The sequence below is a fragment of the Oryza sativa genome, chromosome 5 (genome assembly GCF_034140825.1).
Source record: "Oryza sativa Japonica Group chromosome 5, ASM3414082v1".
NCBI classification, from domain to species: Eukaryota; Viridiplantae; Streptophyta; class Magnoliopsida; order Poales; family Poaceae; genus Oryza; species Oryza sativa.
This window is the reverse complement of record NC_089039.1, coordinates 18,269,868-18,287,629: the sequence shown is the minus strand read 5'-3', so window position 1 is coordinate 18,287,629 and position 17,762 is coordinate 18,269,868. Positions and strand designations below refer to the sequence as shown.

General features: G+C 46.4%; 2 protein-coding genes across 3 annotated transcripts; both read left to right on the top strand.

The window, feature by feature from the left end:
• Positions 1 to 1,867: 1,867 nt before the first annotated feature.
• On the top strand, positions 1,868 to 3,241 carry LOC4338619 (protein GAST1). The gene is made up of 4 exons (XM_015783496.3): positions 1,868 to 2,215; positions 2,312 to 2,461; positions 2,545 to 2,578; positions 2,683 to 3,241. The coding sequence occupies exons 1-4, from the start codon at positions 2,123 to 2,125 to the stop codon at positions 2,862 to 2,864; spliced, it is 459 nt and encodes a 152-aa protein (XP_015638982.1). The 5' UTR covers positions 1,868 to 2,122; the 3' UTR covers positions 2,865 to 3,241.
• Positions 3,242 to 4,195: 954 nt separating this feature from the next.
• LOC4338617 (uncharacterized) lies at positions 4,196 to 16,707 on the top strand. Of its 2 annotated transcripts, XM_015782598.3 has the most exons (14): positions 4,196 to 4,402; positions 4,515 to 4,625; positions 4,722 to 4,748; positions 4,847 to 4,914; positions 5,268 to 5,365; positions 5,542 to 5,587; positions 6,394 to 6,486; positions 6,803 to 6,913; positions 7,483 to 7,678; positions 14,046 to 14,509; positions 14,717 to 14,826; positions 15,114 to 15,172; positions 15,450 to 15,637; positions 16,245 to 16,707. In XM_015782598.3, the coding sequence occupies exons 1-14, from the start codon at positions 4,324 to 4,326 to the stop codon at positions 16,431 to 16,433; spliced, it is 1,839 nt and encodes a 612-aa protein (XP_015638084.1). In that variant the 5' UTR covers positions 4,196 to 4,323; the 3' UTR covers positions 16,434 to 16,707. The 2 variants fall into 2 exon arrangements, with proteins under 2 accessions (XP_015638084.1, XP_025881683.1); XM_026025898.2 differs by lacking the exon at positions 4,196 to 4,402 and having other exon boundaries at positions 4,516 to 4,625; positions 4,847 to 4,978.
• Positions 16,708 to 17,762: the final 1,055 nt, after the last annotated feature.

Sequence of the window (17,762 nt, the reverse complement as noted above, 5' to 3'; positions counted from 1 at the left end):
CACGATCTCCACTCCGCATAACCGAACCGGATAAGTGAATTTTCCTGCAGCAAAACAAAAATGCAAAAGGAGGTTGCATCTGCGCAAGGGTGAGGAGCCAATTTTGCGGACCATTCGACACGTACGTCGTGCAAGGGTGAGGAGCCAATTTTGCGGACCATTCGACACGTACGTCGTGCACACGCGCCGCATGCCTGAGGCGAGCTTGTGTTCCCCCTCTTCTCTCCACCACAACATGCTTCGAGTGGCTAGGAGGTCATTCTCCCTTTTAAGGAGGTCCCCCTCTCCTAGAATAAGCAAGGTGGTACTAAACTCCACATGCATGCCATCCCATGAGGTGGGCTTTTGTGATTTTCTAAAGAATTAATCTTCGAATGGGCCTTAGCCCATCTATTAATTCCAACACCAATCACAACGCTCCACCATTTACTTTCCCCATCTACCTCCACTACTCATTTAATCACAACCCTCCACCACTCACTTTTACCTACTACTTCTTAATAACCGTGTCCAACCGTAAAATTTTTTATATTCTAGGATAACCGTGTCCAACCGTAAAATTTTTTATATTCTAGGACAGATGTAGTACTTACTTTTTATTTGCTGATTCTTCAACATCAGCAGGCAGGGTGTTATTGGACATCTACGTACCTGTAATTCTTAGTTTCATCCGAGCTTCCGATTTTGTCATTTAGCAATTCTGAAAGTAGTTTTCTTTTCCCACTTTTTTCCTGCACGCGCGAAAGGATTACACGTTAATATATTAGGTTTTGTTTCCCCGCTTAGTGGAAATGCCAAAGGTAGAACACGGGCCATTGTTTTCCCAGATAACTCCACAGAAATTCTCTCAGAAGTTATAGTACTTGGATTTGGACAGCTCAACTTCAAAGTACGTGAGGTGAATTAGAGATCTCGTCAGATAGCTCCAAAGCGATTTTATGCCTCCCTGACTGACCTATCACGCACGGTAGTTCACTTCAGCAGAGGAGAGAGGCGCCCACACGCACGGGGCTTGTTTTCTCCCCATTCTAGGCTAGCTACTTGCATGCGGCGAGACGGCATGCACGGCGCTGGTCCTCGATCCACCACAGTCGCCTTTGGTTCTTTCTCCTGCGCATATATACGGGGTGCATGTGCATGTGAGCAAAACATGCGTCGATAGACAGCATCATTTCAACATCAATTCTTGGCCTCCTGTCCTGTGTGTATATATATGCGGCTGTGGTGTTTGTTGTTTTTTCTTTAATTCAAACAAAAATTGCGCAAGCTGAATTAATCCAAGACAATTTTAATCTTTTTCGGTGAGATTGATTGGATAGAGCTCCTACCAATCCACTTTCTTGTTTGGCGTTTCATGCAGTCTTAAATATTCAGAGTTCTTCACGACCCAAAAACAAACAAAAAAAAAGAACTTTTCATGTGGCCATCGACCAAGTATATAACTGCGGGAAAATAAAAAAAAGGAACAGTTTCAGGGAGCCCATCAGGATTCAGGCATTGCATGGCTCTCTCACCGGTGAGAACTGTAACAGTAACAGCACCAACAACTACTACACACCGGATCAGGCTTCTCCACCTTCCAAATCACCTGACTTTGACACTAACATATGAGTTCGATGAACCATAGATCCATATGTCAGTGATAGAGTCATGGTGCTTTTGAGGTAGTGGATCTCAGTGCCCACGGCGGCATGCCACGCGCCGGAAACTACCAAACCGAGGAGAAATCGTCCGCTTCCAACCGCCTGCGCATGTGTGCAACCACCGCACCGCACCATGCATTATTGCCCTTCTCTGCAGGTGATTGCTTAGGAAACAGACCAAGACACAGCGTTATATAGCGTCTCTGACCATCTGCGTTCTTGCCATTTCGGTGCTTTCGGCTGGCTGCACAGCACAGCCACAGGAGAGCTAGCTCTCATCACGGGCCAAATCCAAGGGGGATATCGTATTTCCTGTGCATCGATCGTTTGCTCATTCACGAGCTCACAGACTCAGAGTCTCACAGGGAGATCAAGGAGTCGGAGAAACCTCCTCTGCCTTGCATGCCAGTGAGTGAGTGCGAGAGATAGGTTCACTTCAGGGTGGTTATTGGGGTGAGCACCTGAGCTGATCAGCAGCCATGGAGGGCGTCGGTGTTGGGGTTAGAATTAGAGCGCTGCTCTGCTGCATTGCGATGGCGGCGATGCTTCTCAGTTCCTACCAGCAAGGCCAGGTTCTCTATCTTGCTGATGTTGTCTCTTAAGTCTCTCTTTGAATTGGAAACAATTGTCCGGCCTCGTGTATTATTCTGATATCTTCTCCATTGAAGGCCGAGGCCTCTTACATGCCATGGCCGCCAGCTACGCCGCCGCCACCTGCTGCTGCCGCTGCCAACTCCACCTCCACCGCGGCGGCGAACAACTCGTCGTCGTCGTCGTCCACCACCGCGCCGCCGCAGCAGCCGACCGCCTTCCCCATGGTACGCCCATCAAAACGATCACAGATTATGAAATTAATCCACATTGCGCTCATTTCGTCCTCCTCTCCGATCCGTTCTTGCAGTACGGCGTGACCCCCGGCAGCCTCCGGCCGCAAGGTACACGTAATCTCCATCGATCTCTCGCTGAATTAACCAATCAATTAAGCATTGTTAACTAGGAGTAATTAAGTAGCAATCGGTGGAATAATGCTGTTTGGCAGAGTGCGGGGGTCGGTGCGCGTACAGGTGCTCGGCGACGGCGTACAGGAAGCCGTGCATGTTCTTCTGCCAGAAGTGCTGCGCCTCCTGCCTCTGCGTGCTGCCGGGGACCTACGGCAACAAGCAGTCGTGCCCCTGCTACAACGATTGGAAGACCAAGCGAGGAGGCCCCAAGTGCCCCTAGTTAATTCTTTTTTTTTTCATTTTAGCAGCAAATTAAACCACCATTGTTGAGGGAGGGAGGGAGGGAGGGAGGAAGGAAGCCGCCATGGCTGCAAGCTTTTCAGCCTTTGCTCTGAGCTAAGGCACGGCCCTCATGCATCCAGAGTTTGTTGAAATTCAGATGCGACTCTCTGTGTTCTTTTCCTCTTGTTTTTTTTTTCTGTTCTTTTTGGGGTATCTCTGCTAGAGTGGTTGTTTGTCTGTATTGATTTCGTGGATCTTAAGGTAGAAGATGAGTTGTCGAGATGAATTTTGATCGTGATGTGTTTCGAGTTTGTTTGTAATTTGTATGCAGTATTGAGGAGTAATTTGTATGCTACTATGGGTTCTTTTCTCTCATTTCCCAGCTTCTACCTTTTCATTTTTCACGTGCATATTTGTCGAACAATTAAATAGTTTTATTCAAAAAAAATTCTATACGTAAGTTGTTTCAAAATCTGTTCAATCTCCCTCCGTTTTAGGTTATAAAACGTTTCGACTTTGGTTAAAGTCAAATTACTTAAGTTTGACTAGGTTTAAAGAAAAAAAATATTTTCAACTCAAGACAAATTTATTATGAAAATATATCCAATTATTGATTTAATGAAACTAATTTGGTATTATAAATATTACTATATTTTTCTATAAGCTTAGTCAAATTTAAAATAGTTTGACTTTAACGAAAGTTAAAATGTCTCGTAACCTAGTAAAACGGAGGGAGTATTAAGTACTCCATCCGATTCATATATAACGTTTTGATTTCTTTCCAAGTCTAATATTTAAGATTTAATTAAATTTATAAAAATATAGCAATGTTTTAAAAATACATTCACTATTATATTTAATAAAAATTATTTGGTATACAAGATGTTACTAATTAAACTTATACTCTCTTAATCCCTAAATGTTTAACGCCGTTGACTTTTTAAATCATGTTTGACCGTTCGTCTTATTCAAAAATTTTAAGTAATTATTAATTCTTTTTCTATCATTTGATTCATTGTTAAATATACTTATATATATATATATAGTTTTACATATTTAAAAAAATTTCAAATAAGACGAACGGTCAAACATATTTAAAAAAGTCAACGGGGTCAAATATTTAGGAAAGGAGGGAGTAGTAAATAGGAAAAAAAAGTTAAAGCGGTTAACTACCGGAACTTTTTATATTAGCTTCTTAATTTTTGGAAACATAATTTCCACGAAAGGGAAAAATGGCGCTTTACTCGCACGCCTCCTTCTTCCCGCGCGAAAATCCCCCCTCTCCCGCCCAAAACAAAATAAAACTCCAAACCCACCTCCCCTCCCCCCAAATCTCGCTTCCCAAGGAAACCGTGAGAGATCAGACGCCGCGCGCCGCGCTCGAGCTCCTCCAATTCCCCACGCCGCGATCCATTCCGACCAGCTAGGGATCTCGCGCTTCTCCTTCTCCTTCTCCGATGGGGAGGCCGCGGAAGCCGGCGAAGCCCGCGGCCGCGGCGTCCTCCTCCGCCTCCGCCGCCGCCGCCTTCTCGATCGGTACGTGACCGGAAACCCTAGCCCCCCACGCCTCGATCCATCGGATCCCTACTAGTGTTTGTTTGCCCGATCGGATTGCGTGATACGGAAAATGGGGCGCGCGTGTTGGCAGGCAACTGCAAGGTGGAGATCCACGGGAGCAGCCTGAGGTGCCAGTCCACGGAGCAGGAGGAGGAGGAGCTCACCATTTCTGGGCCCAGGGGCGCGAAGATCGTCGTGTCTGGTCAGTGCGCCGGGTGGCAATTAGTGGTCCTATTTATTTCTTTGGTCGCAGATCATCTTGTTCTTGACATTTTTCTTTTGTGTGATCTTTGTGCAGTCGACGGGGCCAAGAGTTCTTCAGTTGGTGAGTTCTAGAGTGTTCAAATGGAGGACTAGTGGAAGGGGAGTTTAGTCTGTATTTCTTTTCATTGATGCGGTCTGATCTTTAAGTGTTATCTGCAGGTGACGGTTTTGATTTCATCCTTCTCAGTCCGAGTGATGTCAATGAGCGAAACAAGGCATTGCTTCAGGTGGTTAAATTATACAGCTTCTGCATTAATCATTTCCAGTGCACCAGCAAAGCAAGTGAAAGTGGTACATTATCTCGATTTTATATTTCTTTTGCTGGTAGAGTGCACTTGCTTGCAGAGCTAGAAGGTTTACATGGCCGCATATTGGCTGTGCACACTACTATTAGTAGATGTGTAATTCCTTTTTGCACAAATCGATTTAAAGAAAAGAATAGCTGTATCCATGGTGACAATAGGATTTTCAAATACTACCTCTCAGTCAGTGGCTGATTCCATATTGCAAAACCATTGATCATCGTATCAGAAATATTTGGAATAGGATAATTCATTGGCGTTCTTATACTGATTTTCAGGAGGTACTATTGCTTTATAAGCAAGAACTCCCAACTATGGATTATGCTGCTAACACTGGAAGGAAGTCAGGGTTTCTCGAAAAATGCGTGACAAATGGGTACAATCTTATTCTCTTCTTTATCATAAAGTATTTCCATACCCACGGTATAATATGACATATATTGGCGATGCTGATACTACTATTCTTGTGTTTCTTTTTATTTGACACAACTACTGCATTTTGATTGTAAAAGTATAAACAGTTTACATTCTGGTTGTATGTCATGTACCCAGGAAGTACAAGACTCTAGTTCTGAGCTCTACTGCAGGTTATGAAGAGGTAAGCATTAAGAACCAGTAGCATCATCTAACCATGTACATCTATTTCACAATGCATAAATACTACTCCGGAGTCTGCACTGATTTCTTGGATTGCTTGTTTGATGTTAATAAATATCTTAGACATAGCATATGATCCTTAAGATCAGTGTGGCAAAAAAGTTATTATGACAAGATGAGATAGAAGATTTGAAGTGTTATGCTTCTACCTAAACTTGATATTTTATCCTCAGAAGAAAAAACCTAGGATGCCATAGATGGTTGAGTCTACCAACCAGCTCATTTCCAATTATGTGCTTACTATGTTGATTTAATGTAAGATAGTGTTACTTTTAAACCTTGTGCCTGTTTTCACTTTGGTTAATTGATTATTGGCTCACAAGTAGGCAGCAGCACATATTTAATGATTACATCAGGCCAGGTATGAAGTGCTTAGGTGGCAATAAGAAAACATCCATAAAGGGCAAGGAGATAAATAAGTCTCTTAAGTGATCACAGCTTCAATTCCCCTGTCATAGTTTCCAATTATCTAAAAGATATCCCCGATTAAACTGAGTGAGCCATTAACTTGGTATGGCAACTTCTGATCCAACTATTCTCATTTTCCTTTCATCTCACACGAGCATCCTGCTTAGCGCTTGAGAATTAATTTAGCACTTCTAAAAAATTCTGACTAAGTAAACTATGGATAGTGGCTAATGTCTAATGAAACAGAGTTTTCTCTAATTAGCCTTGAAGAATTTTCTGTTCGCTGCAGGCCTTGCAATTAAACTACATTTGATTAAAGCTAATTAATCTTTGACACAGGTAACAGCTGCCTTATCATATCAGCTAGTGCCGGCTGACACACAGTATGCTGAAATACCTCTGGCAGTCGTGAGACCTCCTTATCAACGTGTGGTATGATCAATGTAAATTATATTTCAGTATCAAAACTAGCATCCGTTGCAAGTTTCATTCCTATCCTCTTTGCACTAAGTTTTAAATGAATTGCCTCTGCAAAATTTCTTGGTACTTGGCTTCTTTTCCTACATGAGATCTGTAGGACTAACACCCCGTCACCCAAACTTGAAAAACTAATAGATTTCTTCCTGCGAGTTGCTTATACTCTGTCCTATATATTTGCAGTCATTGATCGATGAAATTCCTTAATCCTTTTTATTTTTTACCCTCTTAAGCTTCATAACTTATGTAATTCTTTAAATGTTTATCTCAGGGTATAGGTCAGCTCTTGTACAAGGAGCTTAGCCAGAGGCTTCGAAATGTTGGCGTCACAACCATATTCTGCTGGGCAGATAATGTCTCAGAAGGATTTTGGCTTAAACAGGCAAGCCAAAATAGATATCTAAATAAATCCAATTGTTTTCATTTCCATTTGCATAATGAATATGCCTTTATTACTTATGGTCAGCAAATGCTAGAGACTAGTAATCTAATGTTGGCACTATTTTAAAGATCGTGTCTCACTTAAGAAACTAAGCTACTAAGCAAGTCTATGTCCTCTAAGCATCAAAATCTGGAAATATGACAATGTGAGTTTTCTTATGGAGTGTTCTGTCATCGTGATCAGTAGAAAAGAAATGCCTGATTAGTGATTGTTTATGTATTCTGCCAATCATTAGCTCCTAAAATCTTATACTCCATCTATCCTGAGTTAAAATTATAATTGGCAAGTGCCGCCACCAGTCACACTTAATGGCTACCTACAAGCGACCCAAGTAATGTCAACCGTGGGCAACTAAATTTCCCTTTTTGTAGCATTTTAGTTCATTATTTGTTAGTGGACTATTAGTCTTATTAACAGATATATCCTACTTTATCAGCACAGATAATCAATTAAGACTTGGAAGTCTATGCTAACTAGATGCTTGGTCTTTGCTTGTGAGTCAATTGCAGGGTTTTGAATCTGTTGGAGAGGTAGATACTAAAGGCAAGATTTGCAGAATTCCAGTAAGGGCCGATATCAAGAGGGCATTATGCTTTCCAGGTGGTTCAATGCTTATGGTTTCACATCTGAAGGATTTGCCAGCTCCTCAAAAGAGTTTACTTTCATCTCAGCAAACATATCAGTTTCACACGTTTGCACCAGATAGTAAGTCTAAGTGAATTCATATTGCTAATTTTCTTTTGGGTTCTGGTATCTCAAACCCGCTATTTCCTGGAACTAATTGTCTAGGCAACTATAATTGTGATATGACATAGATTACATGCAATTTAGCAATTATATGCTTATATATTATACAGGCTTCCTGTAGTTCTGAGCCACTTTTGTGACCTATTACTTGGTTGCAATTTTATTATAATCACATGAATACAATTAATCTAAGTAAATAAAAAATGTAAAGAAGATCGTAGTAGCCTAATATGCCTCACATGGTAGACCAGTATCCATTTATGACTCTTCATTTGTCTTATTAATTTTGACTCTCACCAATCAAGCTTTAACCAGCAATATTTTTAGGATGTCTAATAACATAGCATAAAGTTTGTATGGCTAGATTTGTAATCAAAGTTAGTTAATTTAAATTTTGTATATTTAGAGATATTTTCTTTTGTGATGTTTAAAAATTAACCGTCAAAGTTATATCTGTCAGCGCCAAAATTGGGCTGTAAATGTGAGCAGTGATGGAATAAGCCTTGTGGTCTTTGGTCCTTGTGGTCCTTCTTTTGCTTTTAGGTTGTTTTTCCCCTTTTAGGACAGCATCCTTTCAGTTTTGCTTTTAGCATCTTTCGGTTTTGCTTTTAGCATCCCTAGGACAGCATCTAGCATCTCCTTTATGCTTTATTCAGTTTGGATGCTCTCTAGGACAGCATCGCGTTCAAATTTTAGACTAGTGTGGGCAGCAATTAGCTAGCAGCCATCCAGCCAACTATAGCTATATATATGTATCCAACCTCCCTCGGGAAGGCATGGCTTTTGTGTTTGTGAATGAAGAAAACCAGAAAATTGCCTCATCTCGAGTGCCATCCTCTTCTCAATGAGAGTAACCATTGAAATTCTAACATCTGGTATCAGAGCCACACTTTCCTGTAGGCTAAACATCTCCTGTTCCACCCCTTCCCAAGCTCGGTTGAGCACTCAGCCAGTAGCAGCAGCAGCACCAGCTGCTCCTCCTTCCCCTTTCCCTTACCCCTCTCCACACAGTAGCCCCCCGGAGGCGCGCCATGTCCGACGTTCGGTCTCGGCGTTCGGTCGCCTCGAGCACTCGGCGTCAGCAGGACGCCGAGCTCGCCGCAGCAGAGGAGCGCAGGCGAGCAACGGCTCAGACTGCTGCAGCAGCAGCGAGGGCGGCCAGACTGGCGGCAGCGGAGTTGGCAGCAGCCAGGGCGGAGGCGGAGGCAGAGGTGGCGGAAGATGCGGCACGTGCGGCGGAGGTAGAGGTTGAGACCTTGCGCAGCAGCATCAACGGCTCCATCGCCAGCGACATCACCGCTGACAGGGAGCTTGAGGAGCTGGCAAGAGGAAGGGCGCGGGAGCGGGCAGAGCGGTGGGCAGCAGTCCACCCCCACGGCGGCGGCGGCGGCCCAAGGGACCGCGCGCCCGCCGACGGGAACCCGGACGGGCGCGGGCGTGCCGGCGGCAGCCCGGAGCCCGCGCGCGGCCCTCGCAGGCAGCGCGGCTCTCCCTCCCCTGACCGGTGCCATGGTCACCACGGCGTCCAGACGGTGGTCAGGGACTTTGGTCCCGGCGGTGGGTGGCCTACCCTCACCAAAACCAACTACATCGAGTGGGCCGCGGTGATGAGGGTGAGGCTCCAGGTGCGGCACATGTGGGAGGCAGTCTGGTACAGCGACGTCGACTACGACGAGGATCGGCGGGCACTGGATGCCCTCATCGCTGCAGTCCCGCCCGAGATGCAGTTCTCACTTTCCCAGAAGCGGACTGCCAAGGAGGCCTGGGACGCCATCGCTGCGGCACGCATCGGCAGCGACCGCGCCTGCAAGTCCACACTGCAGGCACTCCGCAAGGAGTGGGAGAACCTGGCCTTAAAGCCAGGTGAGGATGTTGATGACTTTGCCCTCCGTCTCAACACTCTTTTGCAGAAGATGGTGCAGTACGGCGACAACACCTACAACGAGGAGAGAGCTGTCGAGAAGCTCTTCCGCTGCGTCCTAGAGAAGTACAGACAGATTGCTCGCTCGATCGAGTCTCTGCTGGACCTCTCCATGATGTCGATCGAGGAGGCGTTGGGTCGCCTCAAGGTCGTCGACGGTGATGAGCCACAGCCTCTCTCGGGGCCTACCACCATTGGCGGGAAGCTCCATCTCACTCGGGAGCAGTGGGAGGCCTCTCAGGGTGACAGAAGAAAGGGGGAGTCTTCTCCCTCGACAGGCGGCCTCAAGCCACGCAAGGCACGCGGAGGTGTCCAGCTGCGGTGGGCGCGAAGACGCGCCGAGGGTGGCGCTCGCAGAGGCGCCCAGGGCGGCGCCGCCGGCAACCACAAGCCGGCACGAGACGACACCTGCCGCAACTGTGGCAAGCTTGGCTATTGGGCCAAAGACTGTCGACAGCCACGACGTGGCCAGGCGCACGTCGCACAGGTGGAGGAGGAAGAGCCGGCTCTGCTCCTGGCACACGCAAGCATCGAGCTTCCTCCAGCGGCACCGGCCGCAGTGGCTTTCCTCCACCTTGATGAGCCGAAGGTACTCGTCTCCCTCTGCAACGGCTCCAGCAACGACAAGGCTGATGGGTGGTACCTTGACACCGGCGCCACCCATCACATGACCGGCCGACGGGAGTTCTTCACCGAGATCAAGGGCGTTGTCTCCGTCACCTTCACCGCCAAGTCCGGTGAGCACAGGCTGCTCACCGGAGTCTACTACATCCCCGCGTTGAGGAATTCTATCATCAGCGTGGGACAGCTGGATGAGAACGGCTCACGCGTGTTGGTCGAGGACGGACTCATGAGGATTTGGGATCGCCGTCGTCGCCTTCTTGCCAAGGTAACCAGAGGTACTAATTGACTCTACATCCTCGGCGCGTAGGTCGCACAACCAGTTTGCCTCGACGCTCGTCGGGACGACGAGGCATGGCAGTGGCACGAGCGCTTCGGGCACCTCCACTTCGAGGCCCTGAAGCGCCTCAGTGCCAAGGAGATGGTGCGAGGCATGCCGTGCCTTGACCACGTGGAGCAGCTCTGCGACGTCTGCCTGGTAACGAAGCAGCGGCGGCTCCCTTTTCCCCAGCAGACGAACTTCCGAGCCAAGGAGCGGCTCGAGCTCGTGCACGGGGACTTGTGTGGCCCAGTGACACCGGCCACACCAGGAGGATGACGTTACTTCCTGCTGCTCGTCGACGACCTCTCCCGCTACATGTGGGTGATGGTCCTCGGCAGCAAGGGAGAGGCTGCGGATGCCATCAGGCGCGCGCAGGCCGCTGCAGAGGCGGAGTGCGGCCGCAAGCTGCGCGTGCTGCGCACCGACAACGGCGGCGAATTCACGGCGGCTGAATTCGCGTCATACTGCGCTGATGAGGGCATTCAGCGCCACTACACCGCGCCGTACAACCCGCAGCAGAACGGCGTCGTCGAGCGGCTCAACCAGATGGTTGTGGGGATGGCTCGGGCTCTCCTCAAGCAGAGAGGGATGCCGGCCATCTTCTGGGGGGAGACGGTGGTGACAACCGTCTACATCCTCAACCGCTCGCCTAAAGGCCCTCGATGGCAGGACACCGTACGAGGCTTGGCATGGGCGCAAGCCGGCGGTCTCCCACCTACGGGTCTTCGGCTGCCTCGCGTTCGCCAAGGAGCTTGGCCACATCGGCAAGCTCGACGACAGGAGCACCCCAGGGGTGTTCATTGGCTACGCGGAGGGCTCGAAGGCCTACCGCATCCTCGACCCGGAGACACAGCGTGTGCGCACAACGCGCGATGTAGTGTTCGACGAAGGGCGAGGGTGGGTATGGGACAAGGCGGTGGATGATGGTTCGACTCTGACGTACGACGACTTCACCATCGAGTACGTCCACTTCGAGGGAGCTGGGGGAGTAGGCAGCTCTTCTTCACCGAGCGTGTCTACCCCAGTCCTCGAGCCTCCACCGACTCCAACACCAACACACTCTCGGGCCACGACTTCGACTACGACGAGCTCTTCGTCGACACCACCCCAGCCGGTGTCCCCACGCGCTCTAGTACCAACAGCCACTCCTCCGGGCACGTCTACTCCGACGCCAGCTCGTGTTGAGCGCAGCCCGGTGGAGTTCGCTACTTCGCTCTCCCACGACGGGGAGCGCATCGACGCGTACCACGACGGCGAGCAGCTACGGTACCGTACGATGGAGGATCTTCTCGGCGACCAGCCGGTGCCGGGACTGGTGCCTCGCGACATGGAGGCGCAGTTGCACCTTGCGTGCGACGACGGTGAGCCTCGGTCTTTTGTAGAGGTCGAGAAACATGCGGCATGGCGTGCCACGATGCAGTCGAAGATGGACGCGGTTCAGGAGAACCGCACCTGGGAGCTTGCTGACCTCCCTCGTGGTCACCGCGCGATCACCCTTAAGTGGGTGTTCAAGCTGAAGAGGGATGAAGCCGGAGCCATCGTCAAGCACAAGACTCGCTTGGTGGCACGCGGCTTCATGCAGCAGGAGGGGATCGACTACGACGATGCCTTCTCTCCCGTGGCACGGATGGAGTCCGTGCGACTCCTTGCGCTGGCTGCTCAGGAAGGCTGGGGTGTCCATCACATGGACGTCAAGTCGGCATTTCTGAACAACTTGAAAGAGGAGGTCTACGTGCACCAGCCGCCGGGATTCGTGCTCCCTGGCAAGGAGGGCAAGGTGCTACGCCTGCACAAGGCCCTCTACGGCTTGCGGCAGGCACCGAGGGCGTGGAATGCCAAGTTGGATTCCACGCTCAAGGGGATGGGCTTCGAGTAAAGCCCGCACGAGGCGGCCATCTACCGGCGGGGCAATGGAGGAAATGCCTTGCTGGTGGGTGTCTACGTCGACGACTTGGTGATCACTGGCACCAAGGATGCGGAGGTGGCGGCGTTCAAGGAGGAGATGAAGGCCACCTTCCAGATGAGTGATCTGGGGCCTCTCTCCTTCTACCTGGGGATTGAAGTGCACCATGACGACTCCGGGATCACGCTTCGACAGACCGCCTACGCCAAGCGCGTTGTTGAGCTGGCTGGGCTCACCGATTGCAACCCAGCTCTCACTCCGATGGAGGAGAGACTGAAGCTGAGCCGCGACAGCACGACGGAGGTGGATGCTACACAGTACCGGCGCCTTGTGGGGAGCCTTCGCTACCTCACCCACACACGGCCGGACTTGGCCTTCTCCGTCGGCTACGTCAGTCGGTTCACGCAACGACCGATGACGGAGCACCAGCAGGCAGTGAAGAGGATCATCCGCTACGTTGCGGGGACTCTCGACCACGGTCTCTACTACCCGAGGTGTCCTGGCAAGGCACACTTCGTCGGGTACAGCGACAGCGACCACGCCTGCGACATCGACACCAGCAAGAGCACGAGCGGGATTCTCTTCTTCCTTGGCGAGTGCCTCAAGCAGCAGGTGGTGGCCCTGTCTAGCTGCGAGGCCGAGTACATGGCGGCATCCGCCGCTTCGACCCAGGCGCTCTGGCTTGCTCGACTGCTTGGTGATCTCCTCGGCAGAGACACTGGAGCGGTAGAGCTCAGGGTGGACAGCAAGTCCGCTCTGGCCCTGGCAAAGAACCCCGTTTTCCACGAACGGAGCAAGCACATCCGGGTGAGGTACCACTTCATCCGAAGCTACTTGGAGGAAGGGAGCATCAAGGCGAGCTACATCAACACCAAGGACCAGCTTGCGGACTTGCTCACCAAGCCTCTTGGGAGGATAAAGTTCCTCGAGCTCTGCTCCTGGATCGGGATGGCCCAACTTTCCCACAAGACGACACACAAGACTTAGGGGGAGAATGATGGAATAAGCCTTGTGGTCTTTGGTCCTTGTGGTCCTTCTCTTGCTTTTAGGTTGTTTTTCCCCTTTTAGGACAGCATCCTTTCAGTTTTGCTTTTAGCATCTTTCAGTTTTGCTTTTAGCATCCCTAGGACAGCATCTAGCATCTCCTTTATGCTTTATTCAGTTTGGATGCTCTCTAGGACAGCATCGCGTTCAAATTTTAGACTAGTGTGGGCAGCAATTAGCTAGCAGCCATCCAGCCACCTATGGCTATATATATGTATCCAACCTCCCTCGGGAAGGCATGGCTTTTGTGTTTGTGAATGAAGAAAACCAGAAAATTGCCCCATCTCGAGTGCCATCCTGTTCTCAATAAGAGTAACCATTGAAATTCTAACAAGCAGGGGGAGTATTTAAGGCACATTACAAGCCTAAATTACAGAAACTGCTAGCCAAATATGCTTTATCCATTCAATGTTGAGAGCAATCTACTTACATTTAGCTTAATGGTATGAGCACTTGTGCATTTGCACAAAATAAGTTCAATTTATCTGGAGTGATTTTTTGTGGTCTTTTTCAGGCATCTCTCCAAGTGATACCGGTACTTCAACTCCCTCCTGTGAAAAATTGCTTCCGCAGACAGTTGCATGCCACAAGGTCAGCAAGACTGCAGCAGTGGAAAAAAATGAAGATTTCCATGGTACCGGAGGATGTTCATTTTCTGACCAACAAGAAAATAAACGTACACATGAAACCTCATCATCTTCACTAAAGTCAAAAAGAGTAAGATGTTCCCAACATTCTGACCATCACCAAGACATGAATCAAAATGAGATCTGTGGCAAACCCCTTTCTATAAGCAACACCCCCATACATGAAAATTCAGTGCATCTGATGCCCAACGAACTTTCTAATCCAAGCATGGTAGGTCATGTTAAAAGCAAAATATCAGGAGATGCAAAGGCCAATATCAGTTCCAATGGAAGTCCTTCTGTTATGCTCATGAATATTGCCGATGAAACAAAGAAGACACAACTTATAGAGGTAATTTCTGTGACAATCTTCATCTTTGAGAAAATATAAGCGCCATGTCTAATGTTAAGGGAATATGAATCATGAGGATGCACTCATTGCACAACTAGGCAAACTTTGATGCATTGAATAAAATGCATTATTCTTTCCCTTCCTTTTTTGTTACTGCAATGCAATTTCTCTTCTTTAAGATGAAGTAAGTTGTGAATCATGTCGCAGGTAGTTGAGATGCTTGGCGGAGTAGTCACTTGTGAAGGAAATTCATGTACTCATGTCATTACTGGAAAAGTTCGAATGACTATGAATTTCTGTATTGCTTTGTGCTCTGGGTTAGTTTTCATCTAATTTCTCCTTCAACAAACCACAGACGCCTTATGCTTCCATCTTATTTCAAACTATAAGAAAAATATGGTTTCTTGTGTTTACCCTCACTTAATTCAAAATTTCATGTATGATGTTCAAACATGGTACTCATTGTAGAGTACTCCCTCCGTCCCAAAATATAAGCATTTTTAGCTATGAATACCTGTGTCCAGATTCATAGCTAAAAATGCTTATATTTTGGGACAGAGGTAGTAAGAATTTTGAATAACTAGAAACCATATACTCCTTGCAGAGCCTGGATAGTTTCTCCAAAGTGGCTGAAGGAAAGCTTCAAAAAAGGGAAATTTGTAGGTGAGCAAAAACTTGATAACTGTAGGTTTGATGTGTTTTTGTGCTGTCAAATATATGAAAAAACATGAGCAAGAAATTTTCATAGTTTCTTTAGTTCGTGGAGGCTGGAGCTCTTATTGTAATTAAGTAGGTGTTTAAACCCCTAGTACTCCATCCATATTGAACAAATGTACTGCATGAATGTTCAAAGTTAAAAAAAAGCATTATTACTTAAAGTCCATGGTAAAAAGCAACGACTTATCTCCTTCCATTCTCTTGCTCTTTTCTGCTTTCCTAGGAGAAGCAGAATATGTTTTTCAAGATGATGAATTTAAGGTGAAATACAAGTCTGAACTGAGAGATGCAGTTGTGAGAGCTAAAGAGAGGCCTTGCTCATTATTTTCTGGCTACACTTTCTGTCTGACGAAGAACATCCAGCCCTCCGTCAATGTTCTCTCTCGCATCATTAAATCTTCTGGTGGCAAGGTAACTTCATATTGTCAAGCTGTTTCAAAATCATGTATACCCAAACTTCTGGTGAATATATGCCACTTTTTATATTTGGGATTGATACCTTAACTTTAGAAGGTGTTGTATACAGCTACATAATCCCTCCGTTACACATTATAAGATGTTTTGGTCTCTTCATCCTTCGACTAGATTCACTATCATTCATATGAATTTGGACACATATGAAGCACATTAATGGATGCATTAATGAATCTATTCAAAACCCAAAACATCTTGTAATGTGAAACGGAGGTAATATTTATTTGAGATTCATCATGACCCATGGGAATTATGTAGAACTTCTATATTCTAGTGTCAGACATGAATTTTTTGCAATGATCTTTCAACAGCTTCTATTACCAGTGATGTTCAAATGTAAAAAGTCTTATACTTCGGTTACAGAATAGTATAAAATATTTACATAAAGACGATAGTTAAACTAAATGCATCGCTTTGATGAATTACTGGCAAACTGCTGCCTGTGTGCTTAAATGGTTGAATGTCACCATTAGTTCTGAGTTAGCAAATGCAGTTATACTAGTACTTCATTGAGGAGTATTATTCAAATATATTTACTTTACAGCTCATCAATAAGCTGGATGACATAACTCAGCCCTTGAAGACAATCTTCTTAGCGTGTGAAGAAGATATGGAACTTGCATTGGATGCTGCAAAAAGAGGCATCAAAACATTCAGCGGTGAGTGGTTCTTGAGCTGTGTCATGACACAAGAGCTTGACCTTGAGGCCCCTCAGTTCACTGAATCTCTCTGATAGTAGGCCTGTAGTTTTAGTCAATACAGACTTCATCCTAACTAATACCTCGTTAGTTGGAACTGTAAATTATTCTTTTGGTATCTGAACGGTTAATGTTTATGTGTAAATATGAACATTATATTTTTTTAGACCTCTATAAACTATCGAGCTATATTTATGCTCGGAAACTTTGGTGCAATTGTTGTATGATTTGAATGAATATTCTTAAGTTCTAACCGGGCTAATCTGGTAAATATAAATGCAAGAAGATTTCAGACACATTTTAACATTAGTTTTGTTGCATATTGTGGTTTGCAACAGTTTTTCTTTTAGCTTTTGTGTTGCTATATTAATTGGTTGCCATGTTTGTGAGCAGTAAGTTACATAAAAAAAATACTCTATATAAGAGGCATATACGTTTTTCTTACGGATCATGAGCCTTTACATGGTGTTTTATAGGCAGTGAGATGATGTTTGGTACATATCCTTGAAAATGTAGAGTAGAAAGATAGCATAGGTTTCAAAAATCATATGGAGATGGCATGGAAAACTAATCATATACTATCATGACAACTGAATCATATCTAATCCATCAGCATGGATCCATTCCATTAGCGTCCTTTCCACTCCCCATCACCTCATGGCTTCACCTCTAGCTCCACTGTTTCTGGAGCTAGAGTCTAACCAAATGCTCCGTCTGTCCTAGAAAGAATTAGCCTAGGAGAGGAGGGGATGTGACTCCTCCTAGGTTGATGTATGTGGATATAAGGGGTGTCCACATCCCCTCCTAGGTTGATTCTTGTTTGTATGGAGGGAGTAGTTTTAGATCTACCAAAAAACAAAAAATAAGTGAAAGCGAGCTAAAGTGATCTGAAAAGATAAACTAGAGAGGTGGAGCAGGGTTTAGGCTGCTGTACAATTCTACTCCAGATTTCGTTTCTGGGGAGTTTGGATTCTGCTGAACATAACCCTATTTAAAATTGCATTAAAATATGTTATTATAAAAATGATAAGGTTTTGTACTGAAGTAGTAGTATTTGGGATAAGAAAACGAAAAAGATAGAGCAAATTTTGCTACAAAACTTTTAAAATTTATGTAATTTGTTGGCAAAGATGTTTCACACCTGAAAGACATCTTAGAAAATTGATAATTTGCTAGTGGACACTTTTGGCTTAATTGAAAAGAGAGATTCATCAAATAGATGAGAATGCCCCTTGGGCCATAGGCTTCTAACATAGGATTGGAGTAAAAATTTGAAAATTATGCAGCTCTAATTTCGCCATCACTTAAAGTATATCGCTAACGTAGATCATATTCCAACTTCACCCTAGCATTAGGTTATAAGC

What these genes read in the sequence shown, in the direction of transcription:
- LOC4338619 (XM_015783496.3), top strand. Translation starts at nt 2,123, where the DNA reads ATGGAGGGCGTCGGTGTTGGGGTTAGAATTAGAGCGCTGCTCTGCTGC. An exon ending in GTTCCTACCAGCAAGGCCAG is followed by an intron (nt 2,216 to 2,311) that starts GTTCTCTATCTT and finishes TCTCCATTGAAG; the next exon opens with GCCGAGGCCTCTTACATGCC. An exon ending in AGCCGACCGCCTTCCCCATG is followed by an intron (nt 2,462 to 2,544) that starts GTACGCCCATCA and finishes CCGTTCTTGCAG; the next exon opens with TACGGCGTGACCCCCGGCAG.
- LOC4338617 (XM_015782598.3), top strand. Translation starts at nt 4,324, where the DNA reads ATGGGGAGGCCGCGGAAGCCGGCGAAGCCCGCGGCCGCGGCGTCCTCC. An exon ending in AGAAGACACAACTTATAGAG is followed by an intron (nt 14,510 to 14,716) that starts GTAATTTCTGTG and finishes ATCATGTCGCAG; the next exon opens with GTAGTTGAGATGCTTGGCGG. An exon ending in TTAAATCTTCTGGTGGCAAG is followed by an intron (nt 15,638 to 16,244) that starts GTAACTTCATAT and finishes TTTACTTTACAG; the next exon opens with CTCATCAATAAGCTGGATGA.